General features: G+C 39.1%; 2 protein-coding genes across 5 annotated transcripts; both read right to left on the reverse strand.

The window, feature by feature from the left end:
• Nucleotides 1-137: 137 nt before the first annotated feature.
• Nucleotides 138-9,514, reverse strand: zbtb17 (zinc finger and BTB domain containing 17). Of its 4 annotated transcripts, none has more exons than XM_055048570.1 (15): nt 9,226-9,514; nt 8,259-8,509; nt 7,971-8,159; nt 6,351-6,671; nt 6,189-6,272; nt 5,536-5,786; nt 4,282-4,424; nt 3,894-4,194; nt 3,725-3,812; nt 3,286-3,402; nt 3,036-3,156; nt 2,284-2,414; nt 1,914-2,174; nt 1,733-1,822; nt 138-1,019 (listed from the first exon to the last, which is right to left on the reverse strand). In XM_055048570.1, the coding sequence occupies exons 1-15, from the start codon at nt 9,483-9,485 to the stop codon at nt 610-612; spliced, it is 3,018 nt and encodes a 1,005-aa protein (XP_054904545.1). In that variant the 5' UTR covers nt 9,486-9,514; the 3' UTR covers nt 138-609. The 4 variants fall into 4 exon arrangements, with proteins under 4 accessions (XP_054904545.1, XP_054904547.1, XP_054904546.1 ...); XM_055048572.1 differs by having other exon boundaries at nt 9,357-9,471; XM_055048571.1 differs by having other exon boundaries at nt 8,259-8,465; nt 9,357-9,445.
• Nucleotides 9,515-12,616: 3,102 nt separating this feature from the next.
• Nucleotides 12,617-16,951, reverse strand: hspb7 (heat shock protein family, member 7 (cardiovascular)). Its single transcript, XM_055048260.1, has 4 exons — nt 16,838-16,951; nt 16,451-16,631; nt 12,942-13,066; nt 12,617-12,866 (listed from the first exon to the last, which is right to left on the reverse strand). The coding sequence occupies exons 1-4, from the start codon at nt 16,871-16,873 to the stop codon at nt 12,687-12,689; spliced, it is 522 nt and encodes a 173-aa protein (XP_054904235.1). The 5' UTR covers nt 16,874-16,951; the 3' UTR covers nt 12,617-12,686.
• Nucleotides 16,952-18,807: the final 1,856 nt, after the last annotated feature.

Raw genomic sequence — 18,807 nt, forward strand, 5'->3', positions numbered from 1 at the left:
AAATCACAACTACAGGGTTAGAAATCTGGTATCTTAAAACTTCCTTGCAATTATGCAAGCACAGGATTGATGACAACTGCTGAAAAAAACAATACAAATAAAAAAAAATCAAACCTTGAATGATGAAGGTTCTTAACTCTCACTTAAGTCTTCAGTAGACTCATGTTTATTTACCAATCCTAAATGAAGCACTATACACTAAGCACAGTGAAACGCAGTGCACATTTGAAGAGTAGATATTTCATCAAAAAAATGTAAAAATATGAGTCTCTAATTATTAGATTTACAATCTAGCATAAAAGGACAAAACACAGTCCTACATTTCAGTCTTAAAACAAACAAACTATACAAACTTGTTTAATCATTGCTGCAATTCTTTACCAAAATGCTGCTGTACATAGTAAAGCAAATGCATCACTAAAGATTAAATTAGGTTAAAATCAATTTTATTTAAAATGATTGAATCCAGATTAGTTTTCTTTTAACATCATGTTATGACCTAATGTATAATTAATCAAGAAACATAATATCCTAATTTCCTCTCGTATAAATTAAATTTCTAACAAAAGCCACATTTTATACATCACGGATAAACCTGTTCTACTACGTCTAATCTTTACTTTTCACATTCTCTTCCTTTTCTTCTTCTCCATCCCTCTCATCTGTTTGGTGCCCAGACGTAGTTTCTTCCACTTCAACCGCCTCCTCCACATGAATGACAGTCTCTGACACTTGCTCTCCATCCATCTCCTCTGATTTCCTCTCTTCTTCGTCCGTACGGAAGATCAGCTCTTCTTGCTGGATAACTTGTTCGGGCGCAGGTTGCCAGACTGCGGCGGCCGCAGCATCATCCCCCTCTCCGGTGGCGGTTGCTGCGGTGTACTGGTAGAAGTCGGAATCTGCCTGAAACATGACCAAGGCTTGGGCTGTGTGGATCCGAACATGCTGAGCCAAAGAGGTGGCGTCCAGAAATTTATCCCCACAAGAGTCGCAAGCATACAAGATCTGGGTGTTGGGGTCTGAGCAGAAGAAAATTTGCACTGTCATTTCAAATCATGTCTCTAATTGTATGTCATTTTGTAAGATATAATGCCCTATTCTTAAGTTTTGTTTTTTAAAATCCATTTTAAAACAGATTTCTTTTAAGATATAAAATGTCACAATTTTCAACCAGTTTTTGTCCTGCAGCTTCTTGTGTTTATGTTTGAAGCTGATTGTCAAATCAAATTATATCAAACTTACAATATAATAGTAGAATGCAAATTATGGTGTCTTGTTGAAATCTTTAGACATTAGGTTGATGTGGTCTAGGAATGGCAAAATGATTCAAGATTTTCAACATTTTTATGTACTGAAAAAAATTTCAAATAAATTATTCAAAACAATTATTTTCTCCTCAAAAGAGCTGATTTATTACCACAAAATGTTTTCATTTTACATCCCATAAAAATAAATATTGCATTTATTTTTGTAAAAAAAATAATGAAAACCATGTGTCCCTTTCATTTGTCAGTATGTCACATAAAATCCCAGCAAAACTGGTTGTAATCAGGCAAATTGTGGAAAAATTACAAGTGTCTGAATTCTTTTGCAAGTCAAGAAAATTTTGTCTTTTTCCACACAAAACATGAACCAACTTTGTATGGAAGAATCATAAGATTATAGAATCACCGTTTACATTTTATCCAAAGCTTTTCAAATTTTAAGAGATAAAGAACAGTTCAGATTTTACCTTCTTCTTGCACCTTCTCTACTGCTTTGGTGATTTCAGCTTTCAAAGCCTCCGTTTCATCTGCAGACACCGAAGTAGCCACCGGGAGGACTGTTAACCAGCACAGGACAAGCGTTTATCTTCATTTCCTATAAAAGATGGCGCCTAATGTCTGAGGCATTGTTCAGAGAAAGGTACTGACCCGTGAGCTGAGCCACAGCACTTCCTGCCAGGGCCTCGGTCGTAAGGGTGACAATGTCCTCTGTGGTAACAGTGACTATCTTGATCTCGTCCGAAGACCCAGCTTCGGCGCAGTCGTCGCCAACTTCTTCAATGGTCCCCCCCGTCAGCACCAGCCTCTTCATACCGGCTTTGCCGTGGTGAACAGTCTTAACATGGGAGCGCAGGTTGTCCACCCGGTTAAAGCCACGGCCGCATTTATCACAAAGAAACGGTTTTTCACCTGGAAACAGATGGACGAAATTTTACAAGCCAGAATGTTCTCAGGGGATGTAGCCTACAGATTTCCAGCATTACTCTAAACTGAGTTTTGTAGCCAAGTTAGTACTTACCTGTGTGAATGATGATGTGTTTGGACAAATCCCCCACATTCACAAATGCCTTGTTGCACATCTGGCACTTGTGTGGTCGCACGTTGTCGTGGTGTCGAATGTGATTTGCCAACTGGCTGGACTGAACAAACCTGTTCAGGATTTAAGTTGGACAGGTCAGTATTCCTGCGACAAGTTGGGCAGAGAAAATATAGCTGAAGAAGACTTGCTGGAGTCAATTAGACCTACTCTTTATTACAGAAGATGAATCATTACATCATTAATCATAAATATGCGGCAATCAACTTTTATCACTTCCATACGGATATCTGAGGTCTAGTATCGGGCAATACAGAAAAGCTGAATTGACTTAAAACATTTTTCTTTTCATAAATAGAGATGTAAATGTACTAAATTACAAATTTATTTGCTAACTGTACACTCAAGTTTGTACACTCAAGTACAAACTTGGTCAAAAATGTAAAATCAGTTCAGTCAGAGCAATTAGGAGTATAATAGCCAATGTAAAATAAATAAATGAATAGATCTACCCCTATTGTCACAATATCCAATCTAGAATTTTTATCAACATCTGGACCGATACAGATATTAATTTGGGTTTGTTGCATTTCTAATTAAACATAGGGATCAGAAAAAAACATGTTTCCATATCCTTTTCCATAACATTTCAAGATGTCTTCACTTTTCTGTTCTCTCTTGAAAAAATGTAAAATAAAACATGCGCAAATTATTTCCACACTGACGTATCTCACCTTTTGCCGCAGCGATCACAGACGTAGGGCTTCTCTCCGGTGTGCTGCCGGACATGAGCAATGAGGGAGCTGGCTTGAGTAAAAGCCTTGCCGCACACAAAACAGACGCAGGGTTTTTCTCCTGTAACACATACAACACTGTTTCATGTTGGTGGGAAATAGTCAACATTAATTTGGGATTTCTTTGGGGGAATAAAGAAGATGTAACTGATAAAGCAAAACCTAACAGTCCAGAATGTGACAGGATTACCTGTGTGAATGCGCTCGTGGCGCTGCAGAGCTCCGGGATCACTGAAAGCTCTCTGACAGTGCGAACACACGTATGGTTTCTCCCCACTGTGAACACGCAGGTGTCTTTTCAGATTGCCTAAAAAGCACACACCAACCCACAAAGGTGATATCAGATGATTCAAAGAAACCAAATAATGATGCCTGCTTTGTTTAAAAACTACATTTTAGAAAACTTAAACTTATGAAATTATGAAAAGTGATGATTTGATTAATACATATGATTAATATTTGCCACCTCCCTCAATATTGGCTCCAAGTTTGGTTCATTGATCATTGAGGGGTGCACCAGTAAAAGACATGATGAAGTTCCAGGGACAATGCAGTTTCAGCAATAACACCAAGGATTTTTTTTTTTACATTTAAAAATGTATTATTAAAAAAACAATTTCTTTCTTTACCTGAAGTGGTGAACTGTTTGCCACACTCTTTGCACTTCAGGGGCCCGTCTGCAATATGAATCTTTAGATGAGCTTTCAGATTTCCTACCTGGTTAAAAAATTAAAATAAAACATGCATCACAAAAAGCTGCAGATGTAATTATCTCACTTTATAATGCAATGCTGTCACCTGGTTGAAGCGTTTGTCACAGTGCGGACACTTGTTGCCTTTCTCTGTATCATGGGTCTCCAGGTGTCGCATCTTGGCGGTGGGGTCGGAGAAAGCTTTGTCACAGAAGTCGCAGTGGTACGGCTTCTCCCCGCTGTGCACCAGCTGGTGGCGCTTCAGATTTCCCGAAGTGGTAAAAAGCTTGCCACAGACATCACAGCTGTAGCGTGCTTCACCCGTGTGCCGTTTCCGGTGCAGATTAAGCAGGCTGACCTGCCGGTAGCTCTTCCCACAAGTGGAGCAACAGTACGGCTTCAGTGGGCTGCAGAGGGTGACGATGGTGCGACAAAGAATATGAAGCTGACTGAGTAGAAAGAGGTGGAAGAATGTATGAAAACATGAACCTCACCTGTGTGTTTTCTCGTGGGCTTTGCAAGCGGCAGGGTCAGAGAAAGCCTTGTTGCAGTCCCGACAGCTGAATGGCTTTTCTCCAGTGTGGATTCGCATGTGTCTCTTGAAATTACCTGTGTGGGTAAATTTCTTCCCGCAATCCTAAAAGAATAAAGAAAAGAGCTGACATAAACAAGACACTGAAACTGAATGAGCCAGTGTGCAAAACGCAATGGAGTTTAAACTAACAAATATCTTGTTTTTTAATCAGACATTTAAAAAAAAAACTTGATATTCAGTTTTATAGGCAGCTGAACTTGCAACATTTGCCACAATTTTAGCTCATGCAGTACACATTGTCTGCACTGTGCCAAATAACCCAATCCCTTTGAAAAACCTGCTCCCCCTCTGGTGCTGCACCAAGAATTAACGAAGACAATGACACAAAAACCTCTGAAGAAGACATTGAGCGCAACTTCCTTCTTCACAAAATGTAAACAAAAATGCAGGAGAGTCAGATTTTAGCAGTTGTATGATTTCTCTTTTGTCTTTGGTAAAAGACTACGAGTGTTTCTCCTGCTTACGTTCTAGACAAGAGCTTTTGCTTTGGTTGTATTCACCCAAAAGTTCAGTCTTGCTTTCAGAGCGGTCTCTGGTTCGCTTGGCGTTCAGTGTTCTCTTCAATTGAATAGAGACCCATGTTTTTTTAATAAGAGTTTGATTATGAAATAAGTTATTAACATAATCTTTATGTCTATGGCCCAACTCTTCATGGAAAAGCAGTATGATTTGTTGTTTGCTGTCAGGTGTTTAAGGAATACATTTAAGAAAGTGTAGAATTGCTCAGATTAATACATATTCATGCGTAACAATGGCCCAGTCAAAGCCCGTACTTGAATACCTGAAAATTCAGGCTCCCAGATGTTCCTTATCTAATCTGATTGAGCAAACCATAACAGACAAAAAGCCATTAAAGATACACCCAGAGCTGGTAGATACATCCTGTGACCTGTGAACTGGAAGGCAAATAGCATCGGCTTGAGTAAGTTGAAAATAGGTATGTGATGTTTTCTTTTTAGAGTTTTAGTCATTAAAAAATTTGGGAAACCATGATGTAATTTTCCTCCACGTCACAATTACTCACAACTTTATTTTATACTTTCATCAAAATTCACAATAAAATACAAAAGTTCAAGTTGGATGAATAGAATTAAGAAAAATCAAAGGGAGACACGGTCAGAACGGCATTTCCTACAAACGCTTTATGTCTCACCCCACATTTGTGCGTCACAGAGCTGTATGGCTTCGATTCGGTTCGGTTGCTCATAGATGATGCCTGAGATGGTCTTCCGTCTTCCTCGCTGTCTCCTTCCCCTTGCAGTTCGATGTCGTCTTCTTCCTCTTCGACCTCTCCCTCACTGGCCTCCCCGTCATGAAGTTCCCGTCTGTCAGCCACCTCTTCATCCTCCCTCGCCCTTTTCTCCTTTTTTTCCTTCAATGGACCTTCGTCTTCCAAGTTATTTTCTGGAAAGATTATAGTCAAAAGCTTGTAAGGCGTTTTGTCTTATAATCAAAAGACAAAACGCTAGACATTCTTGTCCCGAGTTTAGACAGACTTTCTGGAGGTTTCACCAACTCAAACTACAGACTTTTTAAGACAATTATGAATGAAATTTAAGACTAATGTCATAAAAATGTGCATATATAAAGGTGCAGCGAGAAAATTAAAAAATTACATAATACATAGATTAAATAGTCCTGCCATGACAAGACCTGTAATTAACGTATTCAAGGTCAACTTACATTTTTAAAATAAATTTAAGGCACTTTAAGGTCTTAGATTTATTTAATGACACTTGATTTAAGATGTTATGCGTAGGCAGCCTGGTAAATATCAAAGGAAGCTGGTACAAGCACACAACTCACCAGGTGAATTTCTACGTCGAACAGGTTTTCTGATCCTTCTTCCACGTGAGTTCAAGTAGCTGCCTGAAGATCTCGACTGTGATTCTGGAGATAAATGACCCGGTTATAAGATTTGCTACGTGCAAATTTATGGACCTTAAAATCTTATAAAAATGTTTTTACTGGGTGCGTAGTCAGCATCTGAGGGGTCGTCCTGAAATCCTGTCGCGTTCACCAAAGAGCCCTCCTCTTCCTCCTTCACTGACACCGTCTTCTCCGCAGAAACCTGAGCGCTTTTCGGGGGTCTTCCCCGGCCCGGGTGCTTTCTGATGGGATTCGGCCGAGAAGCAGTTTGTTGTGGATCAGCAGAAATGTCTCCGTTCACGTCCTCATTCTGTGAGTTCTTGAGATCTTCTGTCCGTGAGCCAGAAGAAAACTCCTCCGCTTGTGCTGCAACTTCTGGCAGCTGATTTTCTTTCTGTTCTCTTCCACCTGCCTTTTCACCTGGTTTGTAATAAATATGAGACCAGATGTGTTAGGGTATAAGAATATGATGGAAAAACAAAGATTCAAATTTAAGCCGCAGGCTGTAAGATGACCCAAAGACAAAACTGTACAAGTATTTGTACCTTTACACTTCAGGTCAAACATAGTAAATACAAAATGCGTTTTTGAAACACTGCTTCTACTGAAAAGAAAAAAGCTATCCTCCAAATCCGGCCTCCTTGTGAAAAGTAATTATCCCTTGTTGTGCCGCGCTGAGCAGCAACAATGCTGATAACTGGCGTCGGTGTGAACCAACTGTTCTTTACAGCATTGTTTTTAATTCAGCAGAATTTGAGGGATTACAGGAATGAAGTAACTCTACTGACCTTTCCAGAATTTTGAATGGGCCAAAGGCCAGATTTTTTTAAGGCCACTTAAGCCAAGTGGTCTTGAGCTTAAAGCCACTAGCCGAACATTTGTCTACAGGTGTCGTATCCTGTGTTATTTGGACACTTTGCTGGTGTTATTTCCCTGTATTGATTTCTTTTGTTCCTTCATTAAGCCTCACTGACTCTAGTCCGCGCTCTAGTCAGTTTCCCTCTGTTGGTTCCTCTTTCCCCCTCCTTTGTCCACCTCACTGGTCTCTCCTCACACCTACAACCCATTAGCTAATCAGCCCAGGAACTTTTTTTCCAGAATTCCCCCACACAGTACTTAAAACCTTCACCTGCTCACACACCTTGCTGGTTACTCCTGTTAAATCTTGTTTATCCTGCCTGGTGCTGCTGCCTCCCTGCTGATGTTGTTCTGCTCTGGCTCCATGTTCTCCATGGCTTTTTTTGCTATTGTAAGTTTTTGTTTTTTCATTAAAACTTTCAACATCATCCATGTTCCAACTCTTCTCTGCATTTTGACTCCATTAACAAACTCACTCTTAATGACAACAGGATTTTCTGGTACAGAGCAACATTCAGAGCAAATGAAGCTATCTGATGTAGAGCTGCACAATATGTCAAATGCAACTGTTACTGCAATTGGTATTCATTGTATAGTAATACAATTCATGAGAAATTTCTTAAAACTGTATTGTCAGAATTGTTAGTTTTACTATTTTCTCCGCTGTCCAGCAAAAGCTTCATGTCAAAACATTTGAAAATATGACATAATACAGATCTTTTCTACTGTTTAGTGATAAAAACCTCTTTATATGACTGCCTTAAAAAAGTGTCATCCCACTTCTCAGCATTAGCTTTCCATATTGTGCAGCCTTAATCTGATTATTCTCAGTTTCTCAACACAGTCAAAATACTTAAAGACCTGGTTGATCATCAGGAAGATCCAGAGTTATGATGGATGGAGGTTGATTTGACATCGACTGATATGCAGAACAAGCATTTATGATTTCTTGCATCTGCAGGAAGTGGGCAACAGACAGCACATCCTCAATATTGTTGTGATTTAAGCACAGTTTGGAGGTGTACATAAAGTCCAGGACATGACCCAAACCTACAGAAGGAAAAGAAAACACGGAAAAACAAGATTTGGTTAGGAACCGTTGAATAAGCAGCCATAGTTGCTTCTAAAATAGTCACAACCAGATCCTACCAGCGGCATTACTGATGTCCAAATGCACCACATCCTTCTGGTCCAAGAAAAGGGTTCGGAAGTAGACGCTGCATGCTGCCAGCACGGCTTTGTGGGCCTTGAAGTCCACGCCGTCCACCACAAAGGTGCAGTCACAAAGCAGTCCCTGCTTACGCTGCTGGTTGAGCTGCTCCAGAACCTCCCCGCTGTGCCACGGGAACTCCATTGCTGTCAGGGTCAAAGGGCGAAGACAGAGCTCAGCAGCTGTATGTCTGAAGCAACAAAAGAAAGGCTTAAGCTTCTTAATTTTACTTGAAATCATTTCAGCTAATATGAATTGTTCACCCTGTATGAGTTTGTATTTGTGTAAGAAAAAAGCTGAATGGTATAAATGTGAATGAAAATACACAGCCCAGGCAAATAAATACAAATGTATAGTAAATATTTCTGAAGAAAAAAAATATAAGTGAAAAAAGACAAGTTTAACAAATAATTTAAAATGGGGAAATAAAATAGATATACATCTTAGTGTACATACTAAAAAGAAAATCAAACGTAACCTAAAACATGCAGGTAAACAAGTCAAATGTTACACTGGGGATCATTTAAAAAGCAAACAGAGGAGCAAAAACCATTGTTGATCAACCATTGCTCTGAACTCCCTGTAGTAACCCTATTCATAATTCATACCACACTATTAGTAGAATGAATACAGGTTTTCTTTAGTCTTTTTTAATGCTAATGAAAGTTTTAACAATAACACATCACAGCCAACAAAAGCATAGAGCGCAATGTGAGAAACACCAGCAAAACTACCACTGGCAATACAATAAGTTCAACTTTTGTCCTGGTGGTTAGACACAAGCTTAAACATGAACATGAACACAAGACATTAAAGTAAACAGTTTAGGTTTGACGGTGCCACGCATCGATTACAATTCCTCAATCCTAGCAGCTTTGCTATCAGGGATTAATTTAGCGTGCCTACATGCGCGTGCAGTTGAGGAACAAGATGTCGGAGCGGAGAGTCAGGCCCGTCTTGTTGTTTTCTCGGCTCAATCCGTCTCTAAGCCCTCTTTCGGCGCCATTGTTCCATGAGAAGAAAAAATCCACAATTACCCATTTGTTACGACCTCTTCGCTTCGGCTTCAGCGGTGATTCACGTGGGAGCGTTAGGTTTCTAACTCGCGAGAAAAAAACGAACCCAATCGAGTTTTTCGGTGATCGATCCTTTCTGGCGCAGAACATCCACCGCCATCTTCTTCTCTCTGATCGATTGATAGAGACCGACCGGATGTGCCGGACGAGCAGGCGCAGTAGGAGCATTTGTTAGGCAAACAATGACCACAAGATGGCGCAAGACACACACACACACACACACGCACACACACGCACACACACACACACATATATATATATATATATATATATATATATATATATATATATATATATATATATATATATATATATACACACACACAACACACACACACACACACACAGTTGTGGTCAAAAGTTTACATACACTTGTATAAAACATAATGTCATGGCTGTCTTGAGTTCCCAATAAGTTCTACAACTCTTATTTTTCTGTGATAGAGTGATTGGAACACATACTTGTTTGTCACAAAAAACAGTTATAAAGTTTGGTTCTTTCATAAATTTATTATGGGTCTGCTGAAAATTTCACCAAATCTCCTGGGTCAAAAATATACATACAGCAACATAAATTGTCAATTTTGGTGATGTAGAAAGTTGTGTAAATCAAATTAGCTTAATGTAATGCTCTCTTCACTTCTTGTAAGTGATTCTGATTGACTACAGCTGTTCACTTCTCATGAGCCCATTGAAATAGGGCTCATATGACCCTGTGATTAGTCTCAGCCACAAAAGCTACAATGGGAAAGTCAAAGGAATTCAGTGTGGATCTGAAAAAGCAAATTATTGACTTGAACAAATCAGGGAAGTCACTTGGAGCCATTTCAAAGCAGCTACAGGTCCCAAGAGCAACTGTGCAGACAATTATTCGCAAGTATAAGGTGAATGGAACAGTTGTGTCTGCCACAATCAGGAAGAAAACGCAAGCTATTGCATGCTGCCGAGAGGAGATTGGTCAGGATGGTCAAGAGTCGACCAAGAATCACCATAAAGCAAGTCTGCAAGGATTTGGAAGCTGATGGAACGAAGGTGTCAGTCTCCACAGTCAAGTGTGTTTTACATCGCCATGGACTGAGAAGCTGCCGTGCAAGAAAGAAGCCCTTGCTCCAGAAAAGACACCTTAAGACTCGGCTGAAGTTTGCTGCTGATCACATGGACAAAGATAAAACCTGGAGGAAAGTTCTGTGGTCAGACAAAACAAAAATTGAGCTGTTAGGCCACAACACCCAGCAATATGTTTGAAGGAGAAAAGGTGAGGCCTTTAATCCCAGGAACACCATGCCTACTGTCAAGCATGGTGGTGGTAGTATTATGCTGTGGGGCTGTTTTGCTACCAGTGGAACTGGTTCTTGCAGAAAGTAAATGGGATAATGAAGAAAGAGGATTACCTCCAAATTCTGCAGGAAAACTTAAAACCATCAGCCCGAAGTTTGGGTCTTGGGCGCAGTTGGGTGTTCCAACAGGACAATGACCCAAAACACATCAAAAGTGGTAAAGGAATGGATAAACCAGGCTAGAATTAAGGTTTTAGAATGGCCTTCCCAAAGTCCTGACTTAAACCCCATTGAGAACATGTGGACAGTGCTAAAGAAACAAGTTCATGCAAGAAAACCATCACATTTAGCTGAACTGCACCAATTCTGTCAAGAAGAGTGGTCAAACATTTGACCTGAAGCTTGCCAGGAGCTTCTGGATGGCTACCAAAAGCGCCTAGTTGCCGTGAAAATGGCCAAGGGACATGTAACCAAATATTAATGTTGCTGTATGTATATTTTTGACCCAGCAGATTTGGTGACATTTTCAGCAGACCCATAATAAATGTATGAAAGAACCAAACTTTATGACTGTTTTTTGTGACAAACAAGTATGTGTTCTGATCACTCTCACAGAAAAGTAAGAGTTGTAGAACTTATTGGGAACTCAAGACAGCCATGACATTATGTTTTATACAAGTGTATGTAAACTGTATATATATATATATATATATATATATATATATATATATATATATATATATATATATATATATAGAGCCACTGTTGCTCTGAATAATACTAATTCTGTGTAATTTTATATTTATTTTTCCAAGCCATTTTGAGCTACATCATGCTACTGCAATAAAAAAAATACCTATTTTAATATTTGTTCTCATTGGCAATAAGCTTGGAGGGTGCTGTGCAACAAATACTTTTTGTACCAGACAGACTGTAATAGACTGGATGGAGGAGAGAATCAAATTGTGTTCATAATAAGCTTTAGCTCTGGGGCAACTGTTTTCTAACGTCACTCAAATGAAAATCAATATATTCTAGTTTTAAATTACTGAGCTGAAATGAGAAAGTTGTAAATATGCCCTAAAATATAGAGTGAAGAAACATAATAATAATGCTTGATGTTACTTATTTAATTAAAAAAAAAAAATCATGAAATAGAATTTGGTGAGTTTATTTTCATTTGAGTGACATCTTTGATGATATATTCTGTAAAAAAAAGGAAAAAGCAAAACAGAAATCTGTATTTATTTGTAGTCATGTTTATTGCAACTTTTGTCACACAAAAAGTACAATAAATTAGTATGGACGACACATCAGAATTAGTATTCGAAATGAGAGTCTGATTTGTGCATCAATTCTGAATAGGGCCTGTGTGTTGAGATGAAGGCTGTGCCCTGCAGTGTGAGGATGGGGTGATTATTGTTAACACATCACCATTTAGATTATTTTTGTTTATATTTAAGGATCAACTGACCATCTGGATATGAAATTTGAAGGCGCTGTGAGTGCCCCAGTGGTCAGAGAAGTAGTTACTGAAGAAATCAGAAACTAGGTCATGACATCAGTTTCACTTTTTGTGTCATGCTGAGGTGTGTAACTGTGTTGTGTATGTCTTTACATGATGTGTGAAAGTTGTGACTCTCCTTTTTTAGCAGTGTTTGGACAGATTAGCTTATGACAAACTTGTGTCTGCTACAATATTCATTTTCCATGGACTCATGTCTTCTGACGTCACTGAAACAAAAGGCAGATATGTACCTGTGTGGCAGGGATATAAGATATTTAAAAAAACTGTTGAAATATGTTTGTGAGTCAGTGAAGTTATATATTCTCCTGGTACCTGCAAGTTCATGTATGTGCTCCTCTTGTTTCAACCTGTATGTAGGAACAGGTAATTTGTCTACATATGACAAATCATATCCTCATCCATCGAAGGTACATCCATCGAAGGTACATTTGTTAGCTCTAAAAACACAAAAAGTGGTGAGTTTGTGCTGACGAAGTCAGTCTGTCTCTAGATTTTGATCTCAGTGCGGAAGGTCTGTGCGATCTCATGTTTAGCCGGCTGTCTGCGCGCCCGCACTGTCAGAGTCCCCTCAAGGCCCAGGGACGACGTCACCGAGGTCGGGTCCACGTCTTCAGGGAGTTGGCACTTGTGGGTGAAAGTGTTCATGACTGAACCATCTTGGGCCAACTGCAGAGAGATATTGGATGTTATGAAGGACCAATGCTTCTGTTTCTCACACTAAAAATCCAACACACTGTTCACCTTTTCCGCACGGACTTCTATCTGATTGTTGGATGTTGTTACGATCACATCCTCTGGAGAGAAGTCTCGGACGTCAACTGTGAACTGATACGAATCGTCAATAGTTTTGATATTTCCAGCCCCACCTGACAAGGAGCAGAAAATATGTTTGGTTAAAAGGAAGTAGGCCTACAGTTAAATATGTTAACAGGTATTGGTGCCATTGGAAAAAATATCATGTGAAGGAATAACTGTTTTCCATAAAATTGCCAATTGCATTATTTACAGGCACCATTAATAATTCTTGCAGCAAAAATTTTACTCTTTGTTGGAACTTATAGAAAAATCTCGTTCTGCTACCATGCACTGACTGACATAACGTAGCTTGACTTCTGGTCAAATTGCTTGATCAGGAACACCTAGTTTTATTGAAACCATCAACTGTGCAAGATGCTGAAGGAGGACAGCTCAGTCAGGTCTCCCTATAAAACTCACTAGACCAGTAGTTCCCAAAGATTTCCTGGGCCCCCCTATGGCTCATAATAAAATACCCCACAAAAAAGAAAAAAAAAATCACTGGGCACAGTATCGTTCAACCAGACATAAACCTAAACACATATTTTGTTTTCAAACTCCACTGAAGTTTATTTCACACTTGAGGTTGCAACAAAACACACTACAAACCATTTTTACAGTGAAACACTTTTGTGTAAGTGTGCAATGCCACTGCACAACCCCATAGGGGTCACGCCCCACACTTTGGGAACCACTGCTCTAGACATCAGCTACATTGCAGCTTGTTGTCAAAGGAGAATACCAAGAAAAAGTATTTCTTGCCCTATTATTAAAAACATGAACATGCATAGTTGACCAACTTCACTGGAACTGTGTTACACCATACTGAACTTTTGTACTCCTAACAAATGAGTTTGACATTAAACAATTAGTATCAGGAAAGAAGCCTCCTTTTCACTTTTAAGTATTGGTGAAGCTGTGGGAATACCAGGCGGTATGTGGGCTTGGTTCACTGGATCCAAAGTCAACTTTTTTTCTCTTATCACTGTCCTCAAACCTTAATTCAATGGAAAATCTGTGTGGTGAGGAGAGCAGAGGAGAGCAATCATCGCAAAGGATCAACAGCAATAATTGTGTCACCAGTGACTCTTGAAAACAACAGCAAAGTAATAGTAAACTAAAACAAAAAGCCCCCCAATTCCCCATATAGCCAGTATTAAAAGCCATCACTGGACGTGATGTTAAAGGTAAAGGTCATTTTATTTGTACAGCCCATTTTCAGCTACAAGGGAATACAAAGTGCTTGTTGATTAAAACAACAAGCTGGTGTCAATCAGGTGAATGATAAGAATTGCTGAGAAGTTCAGCCGAACATAAATGAGGCAAATCCCCATTCTCTTCGTCTTTACCTTACAAACACCATGGCACTGCTCAACAATGGCTCATCTTCCCAATATTGATCTGTCAAAGTGGTATAGACCTTTTCCTGCACATGCACTGCTTTTGTCTGTCTAAAAGAAGCTCCTGTAGAAAACAATATGGCTAAGAGCAAAAATAAATATTTAGAGGTGAAAGGATTTGTCACTATGCATGCTCCTTGTTTATCTTCATAAACTGATCCACTAAACATTATAGCTGGTTTGTTTTAATAGAAAATAATGTTTCCTCTTTGGCATATCCAGTTTCTTTAGTGATCCCAGAAACCAGCTGGATTCTGGGTTCACTAAAGTACTGTATCACATGGCTCTCGGTGTCAGTATGTGTACTCTGACAGCACGTTAGTTTCAGTATGTGACATCATTTTAACTCTCTGCATGTATGCGCGTGTGTGTGTGTGTGTTGTGTGTAGACTCTGATCACCCAGCAACCATTTGCTCATTCCTTATGCAGGCGTCATCCTAGATACTCAGCATGTGAAGTCACACAGTCAGGAGTCTGTCCAGAACTGCTGCTTTCAGACATGCTTGCCTTGCAAGTGGAGCTGCCTCAAATGTTCCTCTATTGCATTGGGTTTTATGTGACAGTCCAACGCAAAGTAGAGCAAAACCGCAAAGTGGAAAAAATATTATTTACGGTTTTCTAATAAAAATAAAATAAAATAAACAAAATGTGATTTTGTATTCATCCCTTCTGAGGCAATACTTTGAAGAACCACCTTTTGCTGCAGTTACAGTGGCAAGAACTTAAGGGAATGTCTATACTATGTGCAACAATTAATGCCTATTCTGTCTTTAAAAAAGTCGCTTAAACTAAGTCTGAGTAGGCAGCGCACATCAGAGAAGATTTGCCACACATTCACAATCGGATTTTAAGTCAAGGCTTTGACTAGACCACATTAATGTACTTTAATGTAAATAATCTTAATGTAGCTGTGTCTACATATTTTAGGTCTTCATCATGCTGGGAGGTAAACCTCCACCCCAGTGTCAAGTCTTATGCAGCCTCTCAGTGGTTTTTGTTCAGCATTACCCTGCATTTGGCTCCATTCAGCCTCCCATCAACTGTGAAAAGCTTTCTAGTCTCTGCTGAAGACAAACATCCTCACAACATGATGCTGCCACCATCGCATAGAATAGAATGGAAGAACAGACATTTCTTTATTGTCCCACAGTGGAAAAATTTCTGTGCAACAGCAGCAAAATGACAACACATCAAATAGACTCATACAAAGATAGGATATATATATTAAAAAAAACAGAATAAAAAATTTAAATATTGTAAAGTAAGAGCAAAATTTCACCTTGGAGATGGTATGCCTAAAGTGAGGCAGAAGTTTTGCATGTAAGGAAAGATTCACATTATTTTAGTCTTGTTCACTTATGTGATTATGACTTTTCAAATTGGGTCTTTTTCAAAGGGAATCAAAAAGCATTTGTCCATCCACTTTACATTTATCCATCCACTTTACATTTATGCTGTACTTAACCCTAAAAATCCTTCATTCTTTACAGGTCAAGATGTTTAAATACATCAACCAGGCATTTTAAATAATTATGCAGTGTGTACCCGTCCTATAAGATGGCATAGGTGTAGAGTTTCAAACAATCCTACCGTGACCTTGGACCTATAGAGGACACCAGCCTGTGGGGTGTGTTTATTTGAAGTTCGCATGTCAGATTTTGACACTTGTATTTTGTATATGCAGTAACATCCAACTGGTTCACACCCCCTGGAGGTATTGCTGAGTCTAAGAACAAACACTTTAAAGTGAAACGCTACATGACCTTACTCTGTACTTCAGCCAGAGAAGTACAGGAAAAACTGCACTTCTGCATTTGTTTTGTTTGCATCTGCTGCATCTTTTCTGCCGTCTCCAATACAAAAGCTTTTGGTCACTCAAATCAACCACATCAAACTCCCTCTAGCTTCTGATCGCCTCACTTACACATTTTATCACCCATTTGGAAGAAGAATAAATCGCTTTCACAGATCTAGTTGCACTTTTATTCTTTCTTTATTAACTTTTCTTGCTGACAAAATGAGCCCCAAGGGTATAAAGTTTCCTCCCAACTTACTGGAAAATCCCAAGGAGTCACTCCCAGGCCTCATGAAGGATCCAAAATCCTCGGTGAAAAGCCCCCGGCTCTTCTCCATGTAAGGGTTGCAAGAGGACGAGGTCGAGGACGAAGTCTGGTGGAAACTGCGCTCCGATCGATAGGCAGAGGAGTTGGTCACACTCATGGATGGTCGCAAGTGCTGGATAAAAGGCAGAGGAGGAGAGCAGAAAGAGGCGGAGAGAAGTGGATTGTTCCTGGAGCAGCTCTGGATATTAAAAATAAATCACACAACTTCTTTGTTCTCCTGAATGATTTCCTTTTATGTCTGTTTTTTTTTCTCTTCTTCCGTAGGACTTATTGACCTGCTCTCCGACAGCAGAGTACTCCTGGACATTATATACTCACGCATGCTGGGGAGGTGGCACATGTGTCACAGCTCATTTGGAAAAGGCTAAAATTGTTCTATTTTTATCGTGAGACGCACAGAGGCATGAAGAGGAGAGTCTGTGGTTGGAAAAGTTTTGCGTGATGAAGGGCCTGAGTTTGAGAGAGAGAGAGAAAGAGAGAGAGAGAGAGAGGGATTTGTAGAGAGAGTTAGAGAATGAGCAGAGGGGGCAGCGGGGAGTGAGGGGCACAACAGTTGTCATTCCTGGCACATCATCCCTAAAATAGCTTTTCCGTCCACTCTGACTCTCACTGCACCCCATCACTTCTGTCTGGATCTTCAGCTTTCTTAACATTCAGGCCCACGTCGTTGACCCGAAACCGGATCTGAGACTGCTCTGCCATCAAATGACTTGCAGTCCAGTGTTTCTACAGGGTAGTGTGATCTCATTAGAGAGGCTTTATTTCATCTCTTTTATCGCTTGTTGATCATCTGTTTATTCGTTTTTGTCTGGAGTGTAATGAACACACAATATTAAAAATGCTATCCAGCAGTGAATCTTTTTTCACTAACAAAACTCTATCTTTTGTAAAATGCAATATTTTTAAAAGTTACATTTTTAGATGTTTACATCAATTTTATTTGTACTGTCTTGCTTTGTTCAGATCCACAAGAGGGACGAAAACAACAGCGAGGGTAGGGCAATATGGGCTGAATGAATCACAATATTATTGAATCACAATATTCATTCATAGTATTTTCATAGTATTTTGAAATATTTTTGTGCAAACGATAAAAGTGATAATAAAATCTATTTGTTACTTATTTTTTAGGTAACTGTATGGCTGATACTGCATGATACATCAAACACAAATACTGCACTGCAAAACATCTGTTTGCAATACATTTTTTCAGGACACCAGTTATGTAAATAAGCACGATTTGAATCACTAAAATTGCTCGCATGATCTTATTCTCAAATGTATTTATATGTAACAATACTCTCATTGAAGAAACAGTGAAAAAAATACTAAAGCCAACAATATGGACTGAATGTTTTTTTTTTTAAAACATCATAAATGGGAATTTATTGTAACAAACATAAATCAAAATTCTCATCATGATAAGAATTTTTTTTACAATAAATGATACGACAAATATCAATCCCTAACAACAACCCATAAAACAAGTTTCTTTTGAAAAAGAAACTTGACTTTCAGAGCTGTAGATGGTTCCAGGGCGACTTTGGCTGTAATCGTCTTGCGATCGGAAGGTTGTAGGTTCGATTCCAGCTTCCCACATGTTGACGTTGGGGCACTTAACCCCAAATTGCCAACTGATCTGCGTATTGGTGTGAGCGAGTCACAAGCCCTAGTGTAAAGTGCTTTGAGTGGTAAAAATGACTGTAAAAGTGCTATGTAAGTTCAGTACATTTACCAGGATGAGGGCTGAAGGCTCAGAGGCCCTAGTATTTGTTTATGCTATGCAATAGAAAGTAACCAACAGTCGTATAGGTTCATGCTTTTACTGTGCTATTATTTTAAAGTACTATGGTAGACAGCATCCAACAGTTTCAGAAAGAATCGCTCAAGTAAATAAAATCACCGTAACCAAATGTGGGGAAGAAAATGTTCTTTGGCAATGAAAGATAAAACAGATCTGTTCCCAACAATAAGAGGCTTTGTTTTCATTTCTGTAAGATATGATTTATTTGAGAAATATAAAAGAGCCGATGGCAGTCAACACAGATGGTGAGCTTACTAGCTTTTAAAAAGCATACTGAAGAAAAAGTAAACTGTTTATTCTGCTTTGTGCACATTTGGGTTGATGAAATTATAAGAGGCAAAATTATGGAGAACAGCAGCCTCTAATGACAAAACCCATAAAGTCAAACACTACACTTGTTACAGATTTCAACAGATCTTCTGAGACACATCTAGTTCCATGAATAGAACTAAACATTATCATAAATATAAACACAAAACTTCAC

This window comes from Poeciliopsis prolifica, unplaced genomic scaffold (genome assembly GCF_027474105.1).
Source record: "Poeciliopsis prolifica strain line A6 unplaced genomic scaffold, Auburn_PproV2 SCAFFOLD027, whole genome shotgun sequence".
NCBI lineage: Eukaryota > Metazoa > Chordata > Actinopteri > Cyprinodontiformes > Poeciliidae > Poeciliopsis > Poeciliopsis prolifica.

Bases quoted from the DNA above. Each gene is read 5' to 3' on its own strand.
- zbtb17 (XM_055048570.1), bottom strand. From the start codon at position 9,485: ATGTTCTGCGCCAGAAAGGATCGATCACCGAAAAACTCGATTGGGTTC. The intron at 6,273-6,350 runs GTAAAAACATTT...ATTTATCTCCAG, and splicing joins AGATGCTGACTACGCACCCA to AATCACAGTCGAGATCTTCA. The intron at 4,425-5,535 runs GTGAGACATAAA...TTATTCTTTTAG, and splicing joins CTGTGACGCACAAATGTGGG to GATTGCGGGAAGAAATTTAC.
- hspb7 (XM_055048260.1), bottom strand. From the start codon at position 16,873: ATGAGCTGTGACACATGTGCCACCTCCCCAGCATGC. The intron at 13,067-16,450 runs GTAAGTTGGGAG...GCTCCTTGTCAG, and splicing joins TGACTCCTTGGGATTTTCCA to GTGGGGCTGGAAATATCAAA. The intron at 12,867-12,941 runs GTGAACAGTGTG...ATCTCTCTGCAG, and splicing joins TAGAAGTCCGTGCGGAAAAG to TTGGCCCAAGATGGTTCAGT.